At 32.8% G+C, this 18,855-nt stretch overlaps 1 protein-coding gene across 2 annotated transcripts; it reads right to left on the bottom strand.

Moving 5' to 3' along the window:
* Positions 1 to 13,618: 13,618 nt before the first annotated feature.
* On the bottom strand, positions 13,619 to 17,020 carry LOC114076796. Of its 2 annotated transcripts, XM_027916307.1 has the most exons (3): positions 16,843 to 17,020; positions 15,866 to 15,976; positions 13,619 to 14,256 (listed from the first exon to the last, which is right to left on the bottom strand). In XM_027916307.1, exons 1-3 carry the CDS (start codon positions 16,963 to 16,965, stop codon positions 14,188 to 14,190), a joined length of 303 nt encoding a protein of 100 aa, XP_027772108.1. In that variant the 5' UTR covers positions 16,966 to 17,020; the 3' UTR covers positions 13,619 to 14,187. The 2 variants fall into 2 exon arrangements, with proteins under 2 accessions (XP_027772108.1, XP_027772107.1); XM_027916306.1 differs by lacking the exon at positions 13,619 to 14,256 and having other exon boundaries at positions 14,263 to 15,976.
* Positions 17,021 to 18,855: the final 1,835 nt, after the last annotated feature.

The raw sequence follows: 18,855 nt of genomic DNA, 5'->3' as shown, positions 1-18,855 counted from the left end.
TTTTGGTTGAGACGCACATAGATTTTTTCTTATTCCCAATCCGAAGGAAAAGACTTCTTCTCAAGTGCAGGAGCAACTTCCTTAGTCTTTTGTGCAGCTTCATCAACCACAATGTCTTGATGGTCAAACTAATCTATCGATGAAACCCGTATTGGGGCCCATTGAAGGTGACGTGACAAAAATCTTACCAACTTCCAACATAATTGTTTTGATAATTCACTACTACTTCTACTTCATATTTGTAGAAAAGTCTTAGGTTTAAAATGTCCCTACATGCTTTCTCAATCAGGCTTGTCACAGAGGGTTGTTTAGTGCGGTTTATCTCTCCTATGTGGTATGAGGATGAGGTTTACTTTGTGTGAACCTTAAGGATAGCGAGTATAGGTTCCCTAGTCATACAAAATATTTTTTTAAAAAATGATGTAAGAGTGAATATGTGACGTATGGGTTAGAGGGGTGTTAGAAGTTCAAACTTGCTAGTATGATCACAACATTCAACTACTAATTTTTCTCTAATTAGTTAATTTATCAAATAATAATTCATTTCTCAATTATTCTAGTGCTTGTGAAACTACTTTTTTGTTGTTGACAATATTGAACCAAGACAAGCTTAAGTAGAGCATCATCTACAATGAGTTTCATATATGCAACCTCAACTTGCTTGGGATTGAGATGTAGTTGCATTACTACTCCTCAATTGACAATATACTCGTTTGTAAAAAGTCACCCATTATCATGGTCAATTTTTTATTTCCTCTTAAGAAACTAAATACGAAAAGCACCTTGCGGGCAGGAGTACGACCATGAATTTAACTAAACACTTGGTATGATTAATGTCCTCTGTTACTCTAAGATCATAGGCATTATTTAAAAAATATTCAGCTATTTGTTAAAATGTTATAACCTTCCAGTTTATCAAAATCCACATCAAATTTCCACAGTTTTCAAAATCTTGTGCAGATAAAAAATACCATTGCAAACAATACCTTTTTTTAAACTTCTTCCCATCGGTCACCTCCATTTGCAATTCCGACAATTCCAGTCTGAACTGTAAAACCTAATGTTGCTACAAACAAAACAAAAATTGAGAAAAGCACAAATATTAAAGAACTTGATTATTTGTATCATTACAATTTCAGGAAAATTTGGGACAGTGTTATATATTTTAGGTATGTCAATACATTTTAATTTCTCTCCAAATGTACTTGTCTAAGAAAGTTAAGTTTCCACTTTACATTGGGGTATTGATTGGGTATTTAGTTATATGGAAATATGTCCATCTTTTGATCTTATACTATTATGAAAGTACGAATCCAAAACAACATTTTTGGTTATCATTCAAAAGTGCACTCTGTCTTGAATAATATTGTAATTACAATTAATTTTACAAATCCATACCACTTCTTTGAGCCGACACTGCAGGCACCACTAGTAGAATTACACTAAGTATGTTGTTATACTCTTTCCATGAATAATTAATTGATAGTGGTCCAATAAAATAAAAGCATCTATGTCATTGTTGTTGTTAACTTATTTTACCCTTTTTCATATCCAAGAACCCCGTGGTCAATGGTGCAGAGTTAGAAACTCATCAGATCATAGGTCCACCCTATACCCTTGATCATTAACTTTGCTTTTTTTTTTCTATGACAAGGGAACCTTAAACACTACTCTTCTTAGGGTTGATGGAGTAAAAATTTCCAACATACCACATAGGAGAGATACTGCTCAAGACAATCCACAATGAGAAAACATGTCGCAAGATTTCAAACCCTAGCCTCTCCCATTTAATATTGACTCGTTTATTAATTCCAACATGATCCATACACTCTATACTAGATTTTTAGCACTTCTGACGACCGCTACATTTGAATAGGTCTATATGGAGCAACCACTTATTTTTGTTGCTCCGGGGAGTTTAGTAGTCTCTTATGTCGATTGTGTTAGTCACTCTATGATCTGAAATAGCCAGTGCAAACTTGATTTGGCAAGTTCAACACTGTAATTTATCACTATGTGTTTTATCGGCATTGTGTATTATATATGGTATTTCATGAGAAGAGTATGCACATTGATATTGAATGTCAATTTTGTGAAGTGGAGTGATCAAGTTGCAGAAATCTCTGCAAGCTCCTCAACAGTCCTTGGATTAATAATATTTTAACAAGTTAGATACATATGATTTGTATGCACTAGCTTAAAGGGGGAGTGTTAGAACAGTTATAGGAATATACAATCCTACTTGGAATAGAAATAGAAATAGTAATAATATATATTGTCCTACTTAGAAAAGAATTGTATTGCACTGTCCTAGTTGAAAAATATGTCTATTGTAGTGTCGATAAATAGGGTATTTATGTAATAATGTTAACAACAATTCAATAATTTTTTACCCTATATTCTCACACTAATTACAAATTAATTTTACGAATTAATACACTTCATTTGAGCGGTCCCACTACCCCACAAAGGTAGGATAAAGTATGCAAGTATGTTACACTCGTCCGAACCCCACCAGTAAGATAATACTAAGTATGTAATTGTTCATTATTCTTTACCCTTTTTTATAACTGAGAAATCCTGAGTCAAATGGCGCTGAGATAGAATATCGATTGATAATGGGTCCACGCTACCCTTTATCCACTCACTTAAATAACGACTTCAGACTATATCAAGTTTTAACATGTGACGCCCTTACCCATACGTCACAAATTCACTCTTACATAATTTTTAAAAAATATTTATTTTATGATTAAGGAACCTACACTCTCTATCCTTAGGATTCGCACAAAGTAAACCTCGTCCACTTACCACACAAGATAAATAAACCACACTAAACAACAATGTGCGACAAGCCTAATTGGGAAAACATGCAAGAACATTTTAAACCTAAGAGTTCCCTACGAATATGAAGTACAAGTAGTTGTGAATTATCCAAACAATTATATTGGAAGTTCGTGAGATTTTTGTCACATATCATTCCAAAGGCCCCTAAACGAGTTGCATCAACGGATTAGTTTGACCATTAAGAGATTGTGGTTGCTGAAGCTGCACGAAACACACAGGAAGTATCTCCTACACAGGAGTAGGCTTTTTCGTTTGATTGGGACTAAGAAAAAACTCTATGTGTTTCTCAAAAAAAAGTATTTTTTCGTTGTCAGTAAATTTGATATGATTTTTATTAAGCCCCATGAAACACAGAATGTGTTCCAATGTCATCTTGGACATGTTGAGCTTTATTGCTCATTTGTAAGATGTTGATAAAGAGTCCTGCTTTAATTATAAACAAAAATCAGTTAATTCATGCCCTTTGAAAACTTTTCTTTGTTGTGGGAGGTACTGGAAAAATGAATTTCAAACGTTTTCAAAGGGCATGAAATAACTAATTTCTGAATCTAGGTTTAAGCAAATGAGCAAATTGTAAAGATCAAGATGTCCGAGATGACATTAGAACGGATTCTGTGTTTCTTGGGGCTTAACAAATATCATATTCAACTTATTCACAAGAAGAAAATGCTTTTGGTTGAGAAGCACATAAATTTTTTTCTTAGTCCCAATCAGAAGGAAAGGCCTACTTCTCAAGTGCAAGAGCAACTTCCTCAGTCTTCCGTGCAACTTCAACAACCACAATCTCTTGATGGTCAACTAATCTATCGATGCAACCAGTACATGAGGATATTGAAGGTGATGTGACAAAAATATCACAAACGTCCAACATAATTGTTTGATTAATTCACTACTATTTCTACTTCATATTCGTAGAAAAGCCTCAGGTTTATAATGTCGCTGCATGCTTTCTCAATCGGGCTGGTCGCACAGGGTTGTTTAGTGTGGTTTATCTCTCCTATGTAATATATGGACGATGTTTTATTTTTTTTGAACCCTAAGGATAGTGAGTGCAGGCTCTCTAGTCAGAAAAAATATATTTTTTAAAATGATGTAAGAGTGAATTTGTGACGTATGGGTTAGAGGGGTGTCACAAGTTCAAACTTGCTAGTACGATCACAACATTCAACTACTAATTTTTCTTTAATTAGTTAATTTATCAAATAATAATTCACTTCTCAATTATTCTAGTGCTTGTGAAACTAGTTTTTTGTTGTTGACAATATTGAACCAAGACAAGCTTAAATAGAGCGTCGTCTACAATGAGATTCATATAGGCAACCTCCACTTGCTTGGGATTGAGATGTAGTTGCATTAATACTCCTCAATTAACAATGTACTCGTTTCTAACAAGCCACCCATTATCATGATCAATTTTTTATTTCCTCTTTAGAAACGAAATACAAAAAGCACCCTGCGGGCAAGAGTACGACCATGAATTTTACTAAACACTTGGTATGATTAATCTTCTCTGTTACTCTAAAATCATAGGCATTATTTAAAAAATATTCAAACGTTCTTTAATTTTATAACCAGCCAGTTTATCAAAATCCAAAGTTTATCAAAATCTTGTGCAGATAAAAAATACCATTGCAAAATTTACCTTTTTGTAAACTTCTTCCTGCCGGTCACCTCCATTTGCAATTCTGGTCTGAACTGTAGAATTTAAAGTTACTACAAACAAAACAAAAATTGAAGAAAGAATAAAAAAATTGATTTCTTGTATCTTTAAAATTTCAGGCGAATTCGGGACAGTGTTAAATATTTTAGGTATGTCAATACACTTTAACTTCCCTCCAAATGTACTCGTCTAAGAAAGATAAGTTTCCACTTTTCATTAGGGTATTGATTGGGTGTTTGGTTATATGTTAATAATAGTAAAAGTAAACGCGCTACATGCAAGAATTTAATATTACATAATTTATAAAATATTACTTTAAATCTATCGGTCATTAAAACAAAAACTCTATATTCTTTTACTACAAGATTATGTAGTAAGAACCATTAACAATGTAAATGAACATAAAAAATTATTAAATATTATCATTTATTTATCCTTAATAACAGAAGCATAAATTAATGACTGTAAAAATACATACCAGGAGCTGTAACAGAAGCAATTATGCTTGTTAGCCACTCACTAGGAGAAAAGTACAGTAATATTTAATTCTGAAGAAGAAGAAGAAGTTCAGGTTTTTTATTTTTCTAAAATGAGAGGAAAACTCTCTATTTGCAGACAACAAAAGATAGTGTGAAGGAATATTTATTATGCCTTATGGGAAATGTTACAACTAATTGGAAAAATTTCAACCCTTCGGTAATGTCACAACCTTTCATAAAAGTCACAACTTCTCATAAAAGCCGCAACTCTTCATTAAAATTGCAACTTTTCATAAAAGTCAAACTTTTAATTAAAGTCACAACTTTTCATAAAAGTCGCAACTTTTCATAAAAGTCGCAACGCTTCATTGATGTCACAACTTTTAATAAAAGTCATAACATTTCATAAATATCACAACTTTGCATGAAAGGCTAAGGTTGGCTTTGGAAATAAATAAATTTACAGAGAATTCTGGTTTGTGGTGGCGCCACGTAGGCGTGCCTAAGGTTCTCTTTTATATAATTACTAGGTAAATTACCGCGTTTCACGCAGTGGTTACTACGTCAATAATCTACTTTTGAACATGTAGTAATATAAATGTTTTCAAGACGGTACAACCCTATGATAAATTGTTAAGAATACTTTATCCTAAAAAGAAATGATTTTTTTAATCTTAAAACGAATAAGACTTGATTCTAAGTGTTTATGAATTTTGTTATTAATTCTTCATTTTACTCTATTTGTTCATCAACAAAGTCTTAAGAAAGATACGTAATTGTTTCATTGTCTATATTTGTATTTTTTTAAAAATCCGTACAAATATTTAATTCATTAATTGAGAGAGTTTTTATGCTATTCAAGGCTTCTATATATAAAATCTAAATATTATACATCTTATATAATTAGTTGTGTATTTGATAAGTTAATTAAAATATAAAAATGGATCCCTTGAAGTTCAACGAAATAAGTATGTCGCTCAAATAATTCAGATTAAATGATGTCTTGTCATGTCCCTTATTCAAAATCATATGCAATCATTGACACTACTTTGATAGCCAAATGACATATTTTGTTGTTTATGTTTCAATCAATATAGTTAAAACTTTATTTTTTTGGGGACTTTAAATCTACAAATTTTAAGAAGATAATTATTTCTTTAATTTTTGATTAATATAGATTCATCGTACTTTGAGGGGTAATTTATTGACTCCAACCCAACATTTGAAGCCCAAACGTTTGATTAAAGTTGAGTACAATACTTACCATCCCAGTACATTCACTTATTTTTTGGATGTAACTAATCGATTAAATGTGTCGATAAGATAGGAAGTTCAATAAATAAAACACCAAGGTAGTATGGAACCGACATATCTTTTGATAAAGTCCCTTCGTAGACATCCCATGGAACTTTTAGCCACTAAAAACTCAATTAAAATCAAACTCATTTATTTTACAACTTTAAGAATTATAATCTACATGGCACCAATAGTCTAATGACTACATCAAACTCTTGATTAACATATTTTTACTTCAACACAATGATCAAAATCATAAACATAAACAACAAAGTTTAGTACATGTACTCAAAAACAAAAGTAATAGCATAAGAATAAATTAATGATTTTATAAAACATACCAGGACCTGTAATAATAAAATGAAACATGAACAAAAAAATCGATCCCATTGATTTGACATTGTCCCTTTAAGGAAAATTTTCCATTCTAGTACCCGAGGTTTAAAGGAATAGATCTTCTCTGGACAAAACGATTCTATTCTCTTGTCTGTTAGTACAAAAATAATGATGTCAGTGAGCCACTCAGCAGGAGCAAAATACATGAATTTTCGTTGTTTTAAAATTAGAGGAAGTCCCTCTATTTATAGACTACAAAGGGTAGCTTGAATAAATATTTATTGTGTCTTATCGGAAAGAACACAACTCTTTGGACAAGTCAAAATCTTTCGTAAAAGTCATAATTTTTCATTAAAGTTGCAACCCTTCAGAAAAGTCGCAACTCTTCATTAAAGTTGCAACTCTTCATAAAAGTCGCGACTCTTCATTAAAGTTGTATCTCTTTATAAAAGTCGCAACTCTTCGTAAAAGTCACAACTTTTTTTACAAGTCACAACTTTTTATAAAAGTCACAACTTTTCATGAAAGGGAAGACTAATTTTGTGAATAAATAAGTTAAAGGGTAGTTCTGGTTTGTAGTGGCGCCACATAGACGGGCCTAAGGTTCTCTTTTATATAAATATATGATATGACTTCCATCTTTTTATTTCATACTATAATAAAAGTATAAATCTGTCTTGGATAATATTGTAATTACAATTAATTTTACAAATCTATACCACTTCTTTGAGCCGACACCACAAGCACCACTAGTAGAATTACACTAAGTATGATGTACTCTTTCTATGAATAAAGAATTGATAGTGGTCCAATCAAATATAAGCATCTATGTCACTGTTGTTGTTCACTATTTTTACCCTTTTTTATAGGCAAGAATCCTGGTCAATGGTGTAGAGCTACCCTTCATCATTTCCTTTTCTTTTTTATTTATGACAAGGGAACCCACAAGAACTACCCTTTTAGGGTTTACGGAGTGAAACTTTCCCACAAACCACATAGGAGAGATATTGCACTAGACAATCCTCGATGAGAAAACATGTAGCGAGATTTCAAACCTAAGCCTCTTTAATATAAATACGATACTTTGTCATCATTGATAGATATTATAAATTGAAGAACTTGATCTCATTATATTAAATCTATTGATGAGTGTGATGAATTAATTAAAATATGAATATAATGGTTCATGCATTAACTTGATTATCTTTTACGCACATTGATGTTTACACGATGATGATGATAATTGCCACACTAATAAAAGAATGTTGGTTGTGAAGTTGTCGCCACAGAGTTCCAGACGGGGTAAAAGAATTACAAAGGAATATTTGAAATTCACTTTCAAAGTAGTAAATCTCAATTTTCCTCCCAAAATAGTAAACTAATACTATTGCAAGATTGGACAAATACTTTAATTTTCATTATTGGCCAAAACCTTAATAATTATAATTTTGTTAAAGGAATTAGAAATAGGATAGTACAAGCAAGTAGCATCATTGTCCTTAACAAATTCAAAAGAAAAGCTTCAGATACTACCAATCTTAATTGTACGCCTTTCAAATTGATATTGATCAACAAGACCTGAAACAATGGAATTAAAAGATTTTAAACCAATCAACGAAATTGGAGTGGTGTACAAGATCATTTCTAAGCTAATCAGTGGAATATTGACAAATACATCAATATAATTACTAGGTTATGTAATTACTAGGCTGGATGTACTGCCCTAATAATGAGTAGTGACACCAATTTAAATTACCTAGTTGCTTTCCTAAACACTTCATCGATCACTATTGAAGTTTTGTTATGATGCATGAAAATAATACATTGTGATGTTCATTTAGTGTTGAAAATGAAGGAAAATTAATAGATTTAACAAACAGTTTTTATCCGTCAAAAGATGAATTATATTTTTGATTCTCTTGTTTGTTCAATGAAGAGTTTATTTTTTAAGTATAACAAATCCATGAAGCATTATTCATTGAAGCACAATCATATTAATTTTGAAGTTTTATTATTGAATTTAGGGGTTTCCAATTTAATCTAAAACTAGTCCTTGGTCAATATATTTGAATGATATGAACCACTGTCGTAGGAAATAAGGATAAGTACCAAAATATTTGATTCCTCTTTTGTTGACCATAACCTATCCATGTGGGAATTCACGTACTTTGCTGAACGTCTAATGTTCCTAGAAACTTTAACATTTTGTATCTTCACCGAATAAGTCATTTTTTGTTAATAGCCAAAAATGTCTCCACCTTTTTTTATATACGCACCTCAATTTTCTCTAATCTCTCCTCAACTATTCGTCAACATGCAAGAAAAGGCTCAAAATAGTCAACTATCTTTAGAATTAGGCTTAAAATGACCCTATTTGTCTTCCAGGAGCACTAATAATTCTTATTCTTTGTTAAAGTGGTGGACCTTCAGTGATAATCCTAACAATCATGAAACTTTTTAATAGTCATAACCATCTCACATGTTTCTCCTTATCTTTAACCTTCACTCTTCTCGTAACTCTCAATTTAGACCACATGTAGCAAAACATATGCATGTAGAACTAAAGATACACGGTAATTTTGTTTGTATCTTTTGTTGTTCTTGATATTCCCTTAAATTGTTTTCTTCCACATGATCTGCTCATGGATTTTCAATCAAATAAATCTTAGTTAACTTCTCCGAGAGTTAAGTAATGAAGGGAGATAGAAACGTTCTGGTTAAATTGCTTAGAGAACTTTTTATTGTATTAGACTTTTTCAATCTTTGGACTTCAGATGTTTATAAAAATGGTCTTCCTAGTCTTCCATAACAAGTTGAGGACTATTGGTTTCTCAACTGCACTTATTTAGTATGCAAATATATTTCTAGCTGAATGTTTCGAAGTTCATTATACCAACAAGTTTTTTTGTGTAATGAAGAAAGATATATACATTTTCTTTATATTGCCTAGAGAACTTTTTATAGTATTAAGTTTCTTTAGTCTTTGGACTTTATATGTTTATAAACATGGTCTTCCTAGTCTTCCATAATAAGTTGAGGACTATTGGTTTCTCAACTACAATTACTTAGTATGTAAATATATTCTATCTAAATGTTTCGAAGTTCACTATACCCGCAAGTCTTGTTGTTAGATGGGTAGATATTCTATTGACTACTTTGTTATCTTTTTATAAAAATGATTCTGTTTGACCTGCCATTGATAGGGTCTATAGTCGCAGGAAAAAGAGTGAAAATAAGGCCTAAATGTAACTGTTTTATTTATTAATTAGTTTGTGTATGTATTTATAGTAGTTACCGAGCAAGTTAGGTAGTTATTTTGTAATAATAATTAGTACTAGGAAGAATAAAAGACAATCATTCTTTTGGGTAGGATTTTCTCTCGCAGATTTAGAAGTTAAGGTTCCTCGAAATACCTAGGTTGTTAGGATTATTCTCTATTTGCTATTTGTATGACTTATTATGTTTGTTGGTGTTAGTAAATTGCAATGTAAGTGTTATTCTTATTTCTGTATTGCATTTGAAAGTTAACAGATTTGTTGTTAAGAGAGTCTGGGTTCCTAACAATTTTGGTATCATAGCCTTTTATGGTTTCAACCGAAATGGAGGGGAGGATTGAAGGATTAGAGAATACAATGGACGAAGTAAAAGAAGAGATTGGTAAAGCACTTGATTTTCTCGGGCAGTGACGAGTTGAATGCAAACAAAGGTCACATGATGCTGAAATTTTTCAACTTATGAAAGAAAACTCAATGGTTCAGACAGGTCCAATTAAAGAAAGAGATGTAATGGCCGAGAACAGAAACGATCACAGAGGTGATGAATTCTGTGAATTTCATCCATAATATTGTGATGAAACACGTCCTAGAAGATTGAAACAGCCCTTATTTTCCGGTGATAATCCATACGGATGGTTTAACAGAGTTGATCACTAATTTTATTTCAATGGAATTGATGACAATGATAAATTGGAGGCTTTTGTTGTTTGCCTTGAAGGTTGAGCCCTAAATTGTTTTCAATGGTGGGAGAATAGAACGACGATTGCCTCATGGGATGTGTTTCGAGTAGCCATACTCCAACGATTCACTCCATCCAAGTTAGGGAACTTGTATGAGGTTTTGATAGGATAGCAACAAATTGGAAGCGTAGCCCAATGTAGAGAAAATTTTGAATTGCTTTCAGCACCTTTGAAAGATGTCGATGATGCAGTTTTGATGGGGATTTTCATCAATGGACTGAAAGGGGAGATCAATGAAGACATGTATCTTAGAAGATTGGAAAATTTACCCAAATTATGGACCAAAGTCATCGTATTGAGAGGACTTTCTATCTAAATCAATATATCAGAGGCAGTTAATGGCCATTGTTTTTGCTGTACAAAAGTGGAGTTATTAGTTTATGGGTTCAGCATTTCTTTATATGAACAGATCACGAAGTCTCCAATTCCTCATGGGCCAGCATGCTATGGCAGAGCAGCAACAAAATTGATCACCAAGTTGATGGGATTTGATTTTGATATTCAATATAGCCTAGGTTGTGAAAATAAAGTCGCTGATGCCTTATCCCACATTTTTCATTTCATGGCTTTTTATGTTTTACGCAGCACTACAGTTAAATGATCTTTCCATAGAAATCCAACAGGATGATCAACTTCGTCAATTGACACTAGATTTGCTTCAAGATACAGCTTCACGGCGGAATTATGTTCTAAAAAATGGCTTCCTAATTTTCATGAGGTGATTTCCGGTTCGTCATTACACATTTCCATGCTCCTAAGGGAATTCCACTCCTCACCTACTGGTGGAAACTCGGGATTTTTCTAGACACAGAAGGAAATTTCTCAAGTTTTATATTAGACTGGAATCAAAAGGATGTACAGACTTTGTGGCTAGTTGTGGAGTTTGCATGCAGAACAAGTATGAAGCCTTTAGTCTCACTAGCTTGCTGCAGCCATTACCTATTCCTACTCAAGTTTGGAACGATATTTCTATGGATCTCATCAGCGGGTTACCTATTCCTATTTAAGTTTGGAACGATATTTCTATGTATTTCATCAGTGGGTTACCAAAGGCAATGGGACATGACACTATACTTGTTGCGGTAGACCGTTTTACTAAATATAGTCATTTCCTCCTCTTATCTCTCATCCATATACAACAAAGAGTGTTGCTGCACTATCTGTTCGTGAGATTATACATTTTCATCATGGTTTTCCGAAATCAATTGTGTCTGAACGAGACCGGGTTTTTGTCAGACAATTTTTGCAAGAATTGTTCAAGTTGTCTAGTACTAGCCTCAAATTGAGCTCAACTTATCACCCTCAATAGATGGTCAAACTGAGGTTGTCAATCGCTCCTTGGAGACTTATTTACGTTGTTTTGTAGGGGCACATGCAAAAAAATGGCCAAGATGGATTCCTTGGGTTGAATTTAGTGGAAGGACTTACCAGACATTCAGAAGACTTTGAGAACACTTGAGAATCCTATGCAGTCATTAATGCAGAATTTCCTCAATTTCACCTTTGAGGAAAATGTGAAACTTGAAGGGGCGGGTATTCTTAGACCTTCTATTAGTATGGTCTATAACTGCAAGAAGAAGAGTATAAATTAGGCCTAAACGTATCTTTTTATTTAGTAATTATTATGTGTATGTATTAGTATGGTCTATAGCAGTCAGTCTTTTGGGTAGGATTTTTTCTCTGGCAGATTTGGAGGTTTAGGTTCCTCGAAATACCTTGGTTGTTAAAACTATTCTCTATTATCTATTTGTAAGACTTATTCTGTTTGTTGATGTTAGTAAATTCCATTTTAAGTGTTATATTTACTTCTATATTGCATTTGAAAGTTTACAGATCTGTTTGTTAGGAGAGTCTGTGTTCCTAACAGATTCTCTAGTCCATGTGATAGCTAGTACAAGTAAAAAGTTGTAAATTGAGCTGGTTGCGATAAAATCTCCCATATCATTAATATTATACATGTCACTGTAAATCAATGCATGAATTAGTTGCAGAATGCATGCCTCTTGATCTGTTTACATGCCCAATAAAATGGACATCATTACAATTTTTAGTATATAAGCTTGTTGTTCTTGGAATCAACATTTAGTAGTTTGAATATCAAACCTAAGATCTGCAAATCATTAATAAAACTGTCTTTCCATGAATATTAGCATAAATATTGAACATTCTGGTTTTTTGATATAAGCTACTCAAGCAAGTAGAAACTGACGGTGTATATAAAATAACTATTTTAACACCTATTCCCTAGCTTACACTATTGCATCCTTTACATATCTCAAATTTGGGACTAAATCCAGTATCTAAAGTCCATGGACAAGAGCTTGCCATGGTTTCCAAGTTCTGTTCTCTCTTTCAGTTGAAGCCACTTAAAAGAACAGATCTATAAAGAAAGAACAAGAACTAAAATTTACCTGTAAATTACTTCACTTAAAATTCTACACTTGCCTCATTTATTGAAACTAGCTTCATTGAAATTTCAGGCACATTTGCAAAATTCTTGTTTTCATCCATAACAGGTAGGTTTTGTCTCTATTAAAAGATAAAACGGTTTTAAAGTTAGGATTAAAAGTTCACCCCTTTATTAAAGAAAAGGAACTACTAGTACTCCATTTAAAAGAAATAGGATCATTTGAGCCTAGTCCAAAGATAACACATTATTTTGAGACTTCATCCTCAACAAAAGATAACTTTGACTATTATCTCAAAAGAAGAAATATATTATCTCATACAAAAGATAACTTTGACTGATTATTTACTTATTACACAAATAAACAACAGTATGAAGAACTATGATCACAAGCTTTTCTTCTGTCCTTTATTTTGGATAGCTAATAAGAAAACAATAGTCAGAATGTAGAGAAAGAGAAAGGCTAGGACTCTGACCTAGAGCACAAACAATACTTATTAGGGTTAGTCACCTAAGATCTGCACAATGGTTCAAGCATCTAAAATTTCATGTACACTTAGTGGCTACAGAAAGCAAACTTTTCAACAACAGAATGAAGTAATTAGGATTATACAAAACATCCTGTCAGAAAAGATTTCCCTATTATAAATACAACACATGAGATTTGCTATGTTGTTTTTAAAGCCTGTTGCGTCAGTTTTTGTAAGAAAAATTTGAACCCACCCTGCATAGGCTAACCCTGTTTGCCAACACTATTTTGTATGTATTTTAACTTACAGTTATCAAATATTGCAACAAGATTATCTTCAACAATAATCTTTAAAGATGTTCACCTTGGAGACAAGATCTCGAAATCTTTTTCAGCCAAATCCTGCAAGTAGTTGTTTAATGAGGGTAGCAAACGCAAAAAATCAACTTTCTAGTGTTGATGATAAAGAATAGAACCTCTCAAAACCTCGACCTGAATAGTATCGTAGACGAGACTGATGATTTGATAAGAAATGTTGATTTTTGCTTCGCTCCTGCTACAGAAACCAAAACAGTGGCCGATCATCTAGCTAAATTAGCTACAAGCAAAGCCAAATTTTTTGTAAGGTAATCTGTATAGCCTTTAGATATGTGGAATGTAAAACAGTGTCGTGCATGTTTAAACATTCTCCTTATGCCTGGATTGCCTTGCGATCTCTGATGTATATACATTGCTAGGATCATAATCCTGGAGACAGAAAAACATTTGACTAAGTTATGTTTACTTTAGCATTATTCTCATTTCCCTTTTCTTCTACTGAATGTTCTGATTCGATCAAGATGTTGTAAGAATCGTGCTTGGAGGGCTCTCCAAGTCATATTGTAAGTATGAGATACTTGGAGCGGGTGAAGGACCAAAACGTGGTAGTTAATTGTGTATTGAAGGAAAAATGGTCTGAAACTCGTGGAAGGCCACCAAGACTGTCATGAGGAAGCGCGAAAGGCTGAATGCCTGTGTATGTTGTGAATTTGTGCAGAAATTTGATGGGGTTAGAACTCACGGGCAATCTTCTTCAGCTTTAAATGATGGAATTCCCACCGAAAGGAAGGCCTTAGTAGTGCTAAAATGAGTTTGCGTATTAGCAATGATTCAGGGGAAGCACATACCAAAATGAGTTTGCGTATAGTGTTGGCAAACAGGGTTAGCCTCTGCAGGGTGGGTTCAAATTTTTTTTTTACAAAACCGATGCAACAGGTTAAACAACAACGTAGCAAATTTAACCCCACAAGTGGGTCATGGGAGGGTCGAGTGTACGCAGAGTCGGTGACCATCACATGAAATAAAACATCTCACGACAACAATTTAAACAATAAAATAAATAAATTAAGTTCTTAATACTAAACTTCCTTAGGCATGCAAAGTGCAAACAACAACATACTGAATCTGGGGAGGATAGAGTATACGCAGACCTTAAACCTACCGTGTGGCGGTTCCTTGGGTGTGGAAAGACATTAAAATTAAATATGATTACTTTTGTGTAGTGGTCAGTTTCAAAAATTAGTGTTAAAAGACTGTGAATCTATGTTGGTTACTCAAATATGACATTATTTAATTTAATTCCATATAGCTTGACTATTTCCATTTTGTGTTGACAAATATATAATGAGTGATATTGGGGAATTATAATTAATATGCTATAATATTTACGTGTGAGAAAAATATGACAATATGCAAAATTAACCCTGTTTTTTTGGTCTTATCATAACGTAATAGGTATTTTACATAAATAAATTATGAATTGATAAAATTTATTGATCTCATCCTTAAGATGTCTGATATATAGTATCACATTCTTCCATATTCGTGCAATAAGAACAATCATGAGAGCAAATATAAGCACATCCATTTTTTTTTCATTTTTTAAAATGACAACAATGTCTTGGTAAAAGTGCTAAAATAGTGATTAATATGTTTTGTTTAAAAGTGTTAAATTTAACATAAACATAATGTTACAGGAGGGAGATTGAAATCTTTGCAGGTTTGCCTCGCAAACACATTGTATTTCTCCACTCGCCATCCGTTATACAATGCGTCTAGATGACGGGAAAGACCAATGCAAGTTATAAAAGCTGAAATAACATCAATAAAGTGGAGAACAAATTGCATCATTCATCTTGAAGAATCCCACATCGGATAAAAAAGGGATGGGTGGTTTCAAGGAGAACAAATGCATCAAGAGTCCCACATCAGATGAAAAAGGGATAGGTGGTTTCCTCATAAGGTATTGGAAATTATCCCCGCCTTCATGAGCTAGCTTTAAAATTCGAACAAATAGAAACAAGTTTAGAGTACATGCCTGACTTTTAGCAGCAGAATATATCTTTTCTTCAAAAGTTATGACAATTTTCTTAAGCTCCTGTACTCTTTCTAGCCCAGAGACAGAACATGCCTCTTTAAGGTCTCCATTCTATACAACCATATCAAAAAAAGGTCACCATAAACTCTTGATAGGAGCACAATCTCGATAAATACATCTCAAATATAATAAAAATAACTCGATACACCTCTGCTATAAAAGACTAAAAGTTGTTTCCTCTAAACAAATATTAGTAGTTATAATACAATTAGCTCTAGCAACAACCTGTCATTTCCACATATCAAGAACAAAGTATTGATAAGATCACAATCTAGATAAATGCTTCTCAAATATATTAAAATAATTCGACATAACAGTTACACTGCTCCTAAAGGCAAACTTATTTCCTCTTAACAAATATCAGTAGTTATAATCCAATTATATTGAACACGAACCTACTATTTCGACATATCTAAAGCAAAACATATAGCACTGTGAGTAAAACTAGGTTTTCCCACTTAAACTAGTCCGTTGACTGATACCACCACAACACCCTTAGCCCCACTCCCAACAACAACAACATACCTAGTATAATCCCAAAAGTATAATTCCACGAGTGGAGCCTGAGTGTACAGATATGTTACCCCTCGATTGATTACAAAAATTGGAAATATCCAGGGCATAAACTTCCATTTAACTCACTCGGTACCAGTAACAAAAAAACCCCCAAAATTCACCTGATAAACTGAGTTCCTATAAAATAGAAAGAGTATGAAAAAACACGTATCAGATTGATTAATCAAAACTTGAGAAAACGAAGAAACACACCCACACACACAAAAAGGAAACCTAAAATTCAAAATTCCAAAATCCTTTAACAAAGTAAAGAACAAGTCACAAAAACAAAAATAAAAAAATTTGCATCATGTTGCCAATCCTTTGATGCAAATTAGGCAAAAGTTGAGTCTGCCAATCACCTTAATCCATAGCTCCGGCAGCAATTTTCCTACCTTCACCACCTCTTGACTCAACAGCCCTCCAATTATTCCAATTCCTATCAATTCCAGACGAAAATTGCTTAATCCACAATAGAAAATCATAATTTTTTTCTTCAATATTTCGCTAACTACTCGGTTTCAACATTGTCAAATTTCTCAAAACTCATTCCGAATGTATATAAATACAACTGTCAAAATGGGTCTGGTCCACTATATATACCGGCCCATCCTAACCCTTAAATTAAGTGGGGTTGGGCCAATTTTGTTGGCTCATTTAAGAATAAGGTTTTTCAGCTCAGTCTCATTTGGCCCACGAGCCTCATAGACCCAACCCGCAAGTCTTAGATGTCAGCCCGTGAGTTATGAATAATTTTAAAATACTGTATACATACAGTAAAACCTCTATAAATTAATACTCGGTAAATTAATAATCTCTCTAAAATAATATTTTTCTCTAGTCCCAATTTGGGCCAATGGAAAAAATCATCAATTTCGATAAGATAATAAGATAATATATCTCTAGAAGACCCCTATATAGATATATGGTCCCATTAATATCATACACTAATAATTCTTTAAAAGTACAAATATTTCTAAGAAAATTTAGTAAAATGTGATTATATTGTGTTCTGTTTTTCTTTAAATTTAAATCTACTTGAAGCTCATCTCTAACTTTTCTTATTGCATCTAAGAGCTTCGATGTTGTCATTTCAAACCGTGCCATAAATTGTGAAGAGTTTTAAATGTGATAAGTGTTTCCTTACGCATAACTGGTTCAAACGTATAGTACCTTCTTAAACTTCATCATCAATTTTATTTTTTCGGTGGTATCCACAATTTCTTCTATGTTTTGGACCTCTTAACATGTTTCACTTTCACCCATATAATCCAACAGGTTATTGACATCCATTTTATTGTGGTAACCGAGATAATATCAATGACCTCAAGTTCATTAATGACGTTTCACAAGTAGGTTTATTCAAGTTCTCTTAGATTGCATCCTCCGAACGAATTTTACAGTGTCGAATACAATTGCTATTATCTCTTGCCGAACCTTTTTGTCCAAACATTTATTGCAAAATTGATAGCATCCAAAACATTAATCTTTAATGGATCAGTTTGTCCCACTTTATAATTTTCTATATCCTATAATAAAATCTGTTCGATAATATATCTTGAAAACTCTTATTATTCCAATATCACAAGGTTGGAAGTAGTAAGATACAATGTTTTTGATGTATTTATTGTACTTTATATAATAATTTTTATGTGAAATCAATAAATATGATACATAAATTAGTAAGATACAATGAATTTGATATATTCAAAATTAACCTTTGTTAAATCTCAAAAATCATTCTTTAAATTAATAAATATTAATTTATCGATTAAATAATATCTCCATAAAATAATAAAATGTCATGGGCCCAACTGTATTAATTTATAGAGGTGTTACTGTATATGTATTTTAGTTCTGTTTTATTTGTAAAGTTTTTATCAATAAATATTCGTAAAAATAAAAAATCAAGTCATTTAAACTAGCTTGTTTTTTGTGGGATGAATGGTGGCATGATCAATATTTTTCGCTAAATCTTACGTTGACTAGTATGCATTTTTGTAAGAATTTACCAAAGTGTTTGATTTATAAATGTATTTTTGTAAGTATTCACCGAAGTATGTCATTCGTAAATAAAAATTTGTATGCGTTGATTTCGTTTTCATAGACATCTGTCACGCCTCGAGCTACCCCCGAGACGCGTACACGGAACCTAGGACCACAAGTGATCCCAAGCTAACCCTGCTGGCATGATCATGAGCATAATAAAGATAATAGACTGTTGCGGAAGCTAATACCGAGTTAACTATATAATCCATGGGAGTAGCATAATATCGAGTTGGACTAGGGTTCAACATACCCAATCAGTCCCTGAACTACTAGCCAAGGCGGTTGTAAGACCCTTCTGTGGGTAATCAGTTTAGTGATCACACCAA

This window comes from Solanum pennellii, chromosome 4 (genome assembly GCF_001406875.1).
Source record: "Solanum pennellii chromosome 4, SPENNV200".
NCBI classification, from domain to species: domain Eukaryota; kingdom Viridiplantae; phylum Streptophyta; class Magnoliopsida; order Solanales; family Solanaceae; genus Solanum; species Solanum pennellii.
This window is presented reverse-complemented; position numbering and strand designations above follow the sequence as displayed.

Excerpts from the sequence above, each read along its gene's own strand:
- LOC114076796 (XM_027916306.1), bottom strand. The coding sequence starts at position 16,965 with ATGATTTTCTATTGTGGATTAAGCAATTTTCGTCTGGAATTGATAGGA. Across the intron at positions 15,977-16,842 it reads TGCCGGAGCTATGGATTAAG|AATGGAGACCTTAAAGAGGC; the intron begins GTGATTGGCAGA and ends ATGGTTGTATAG.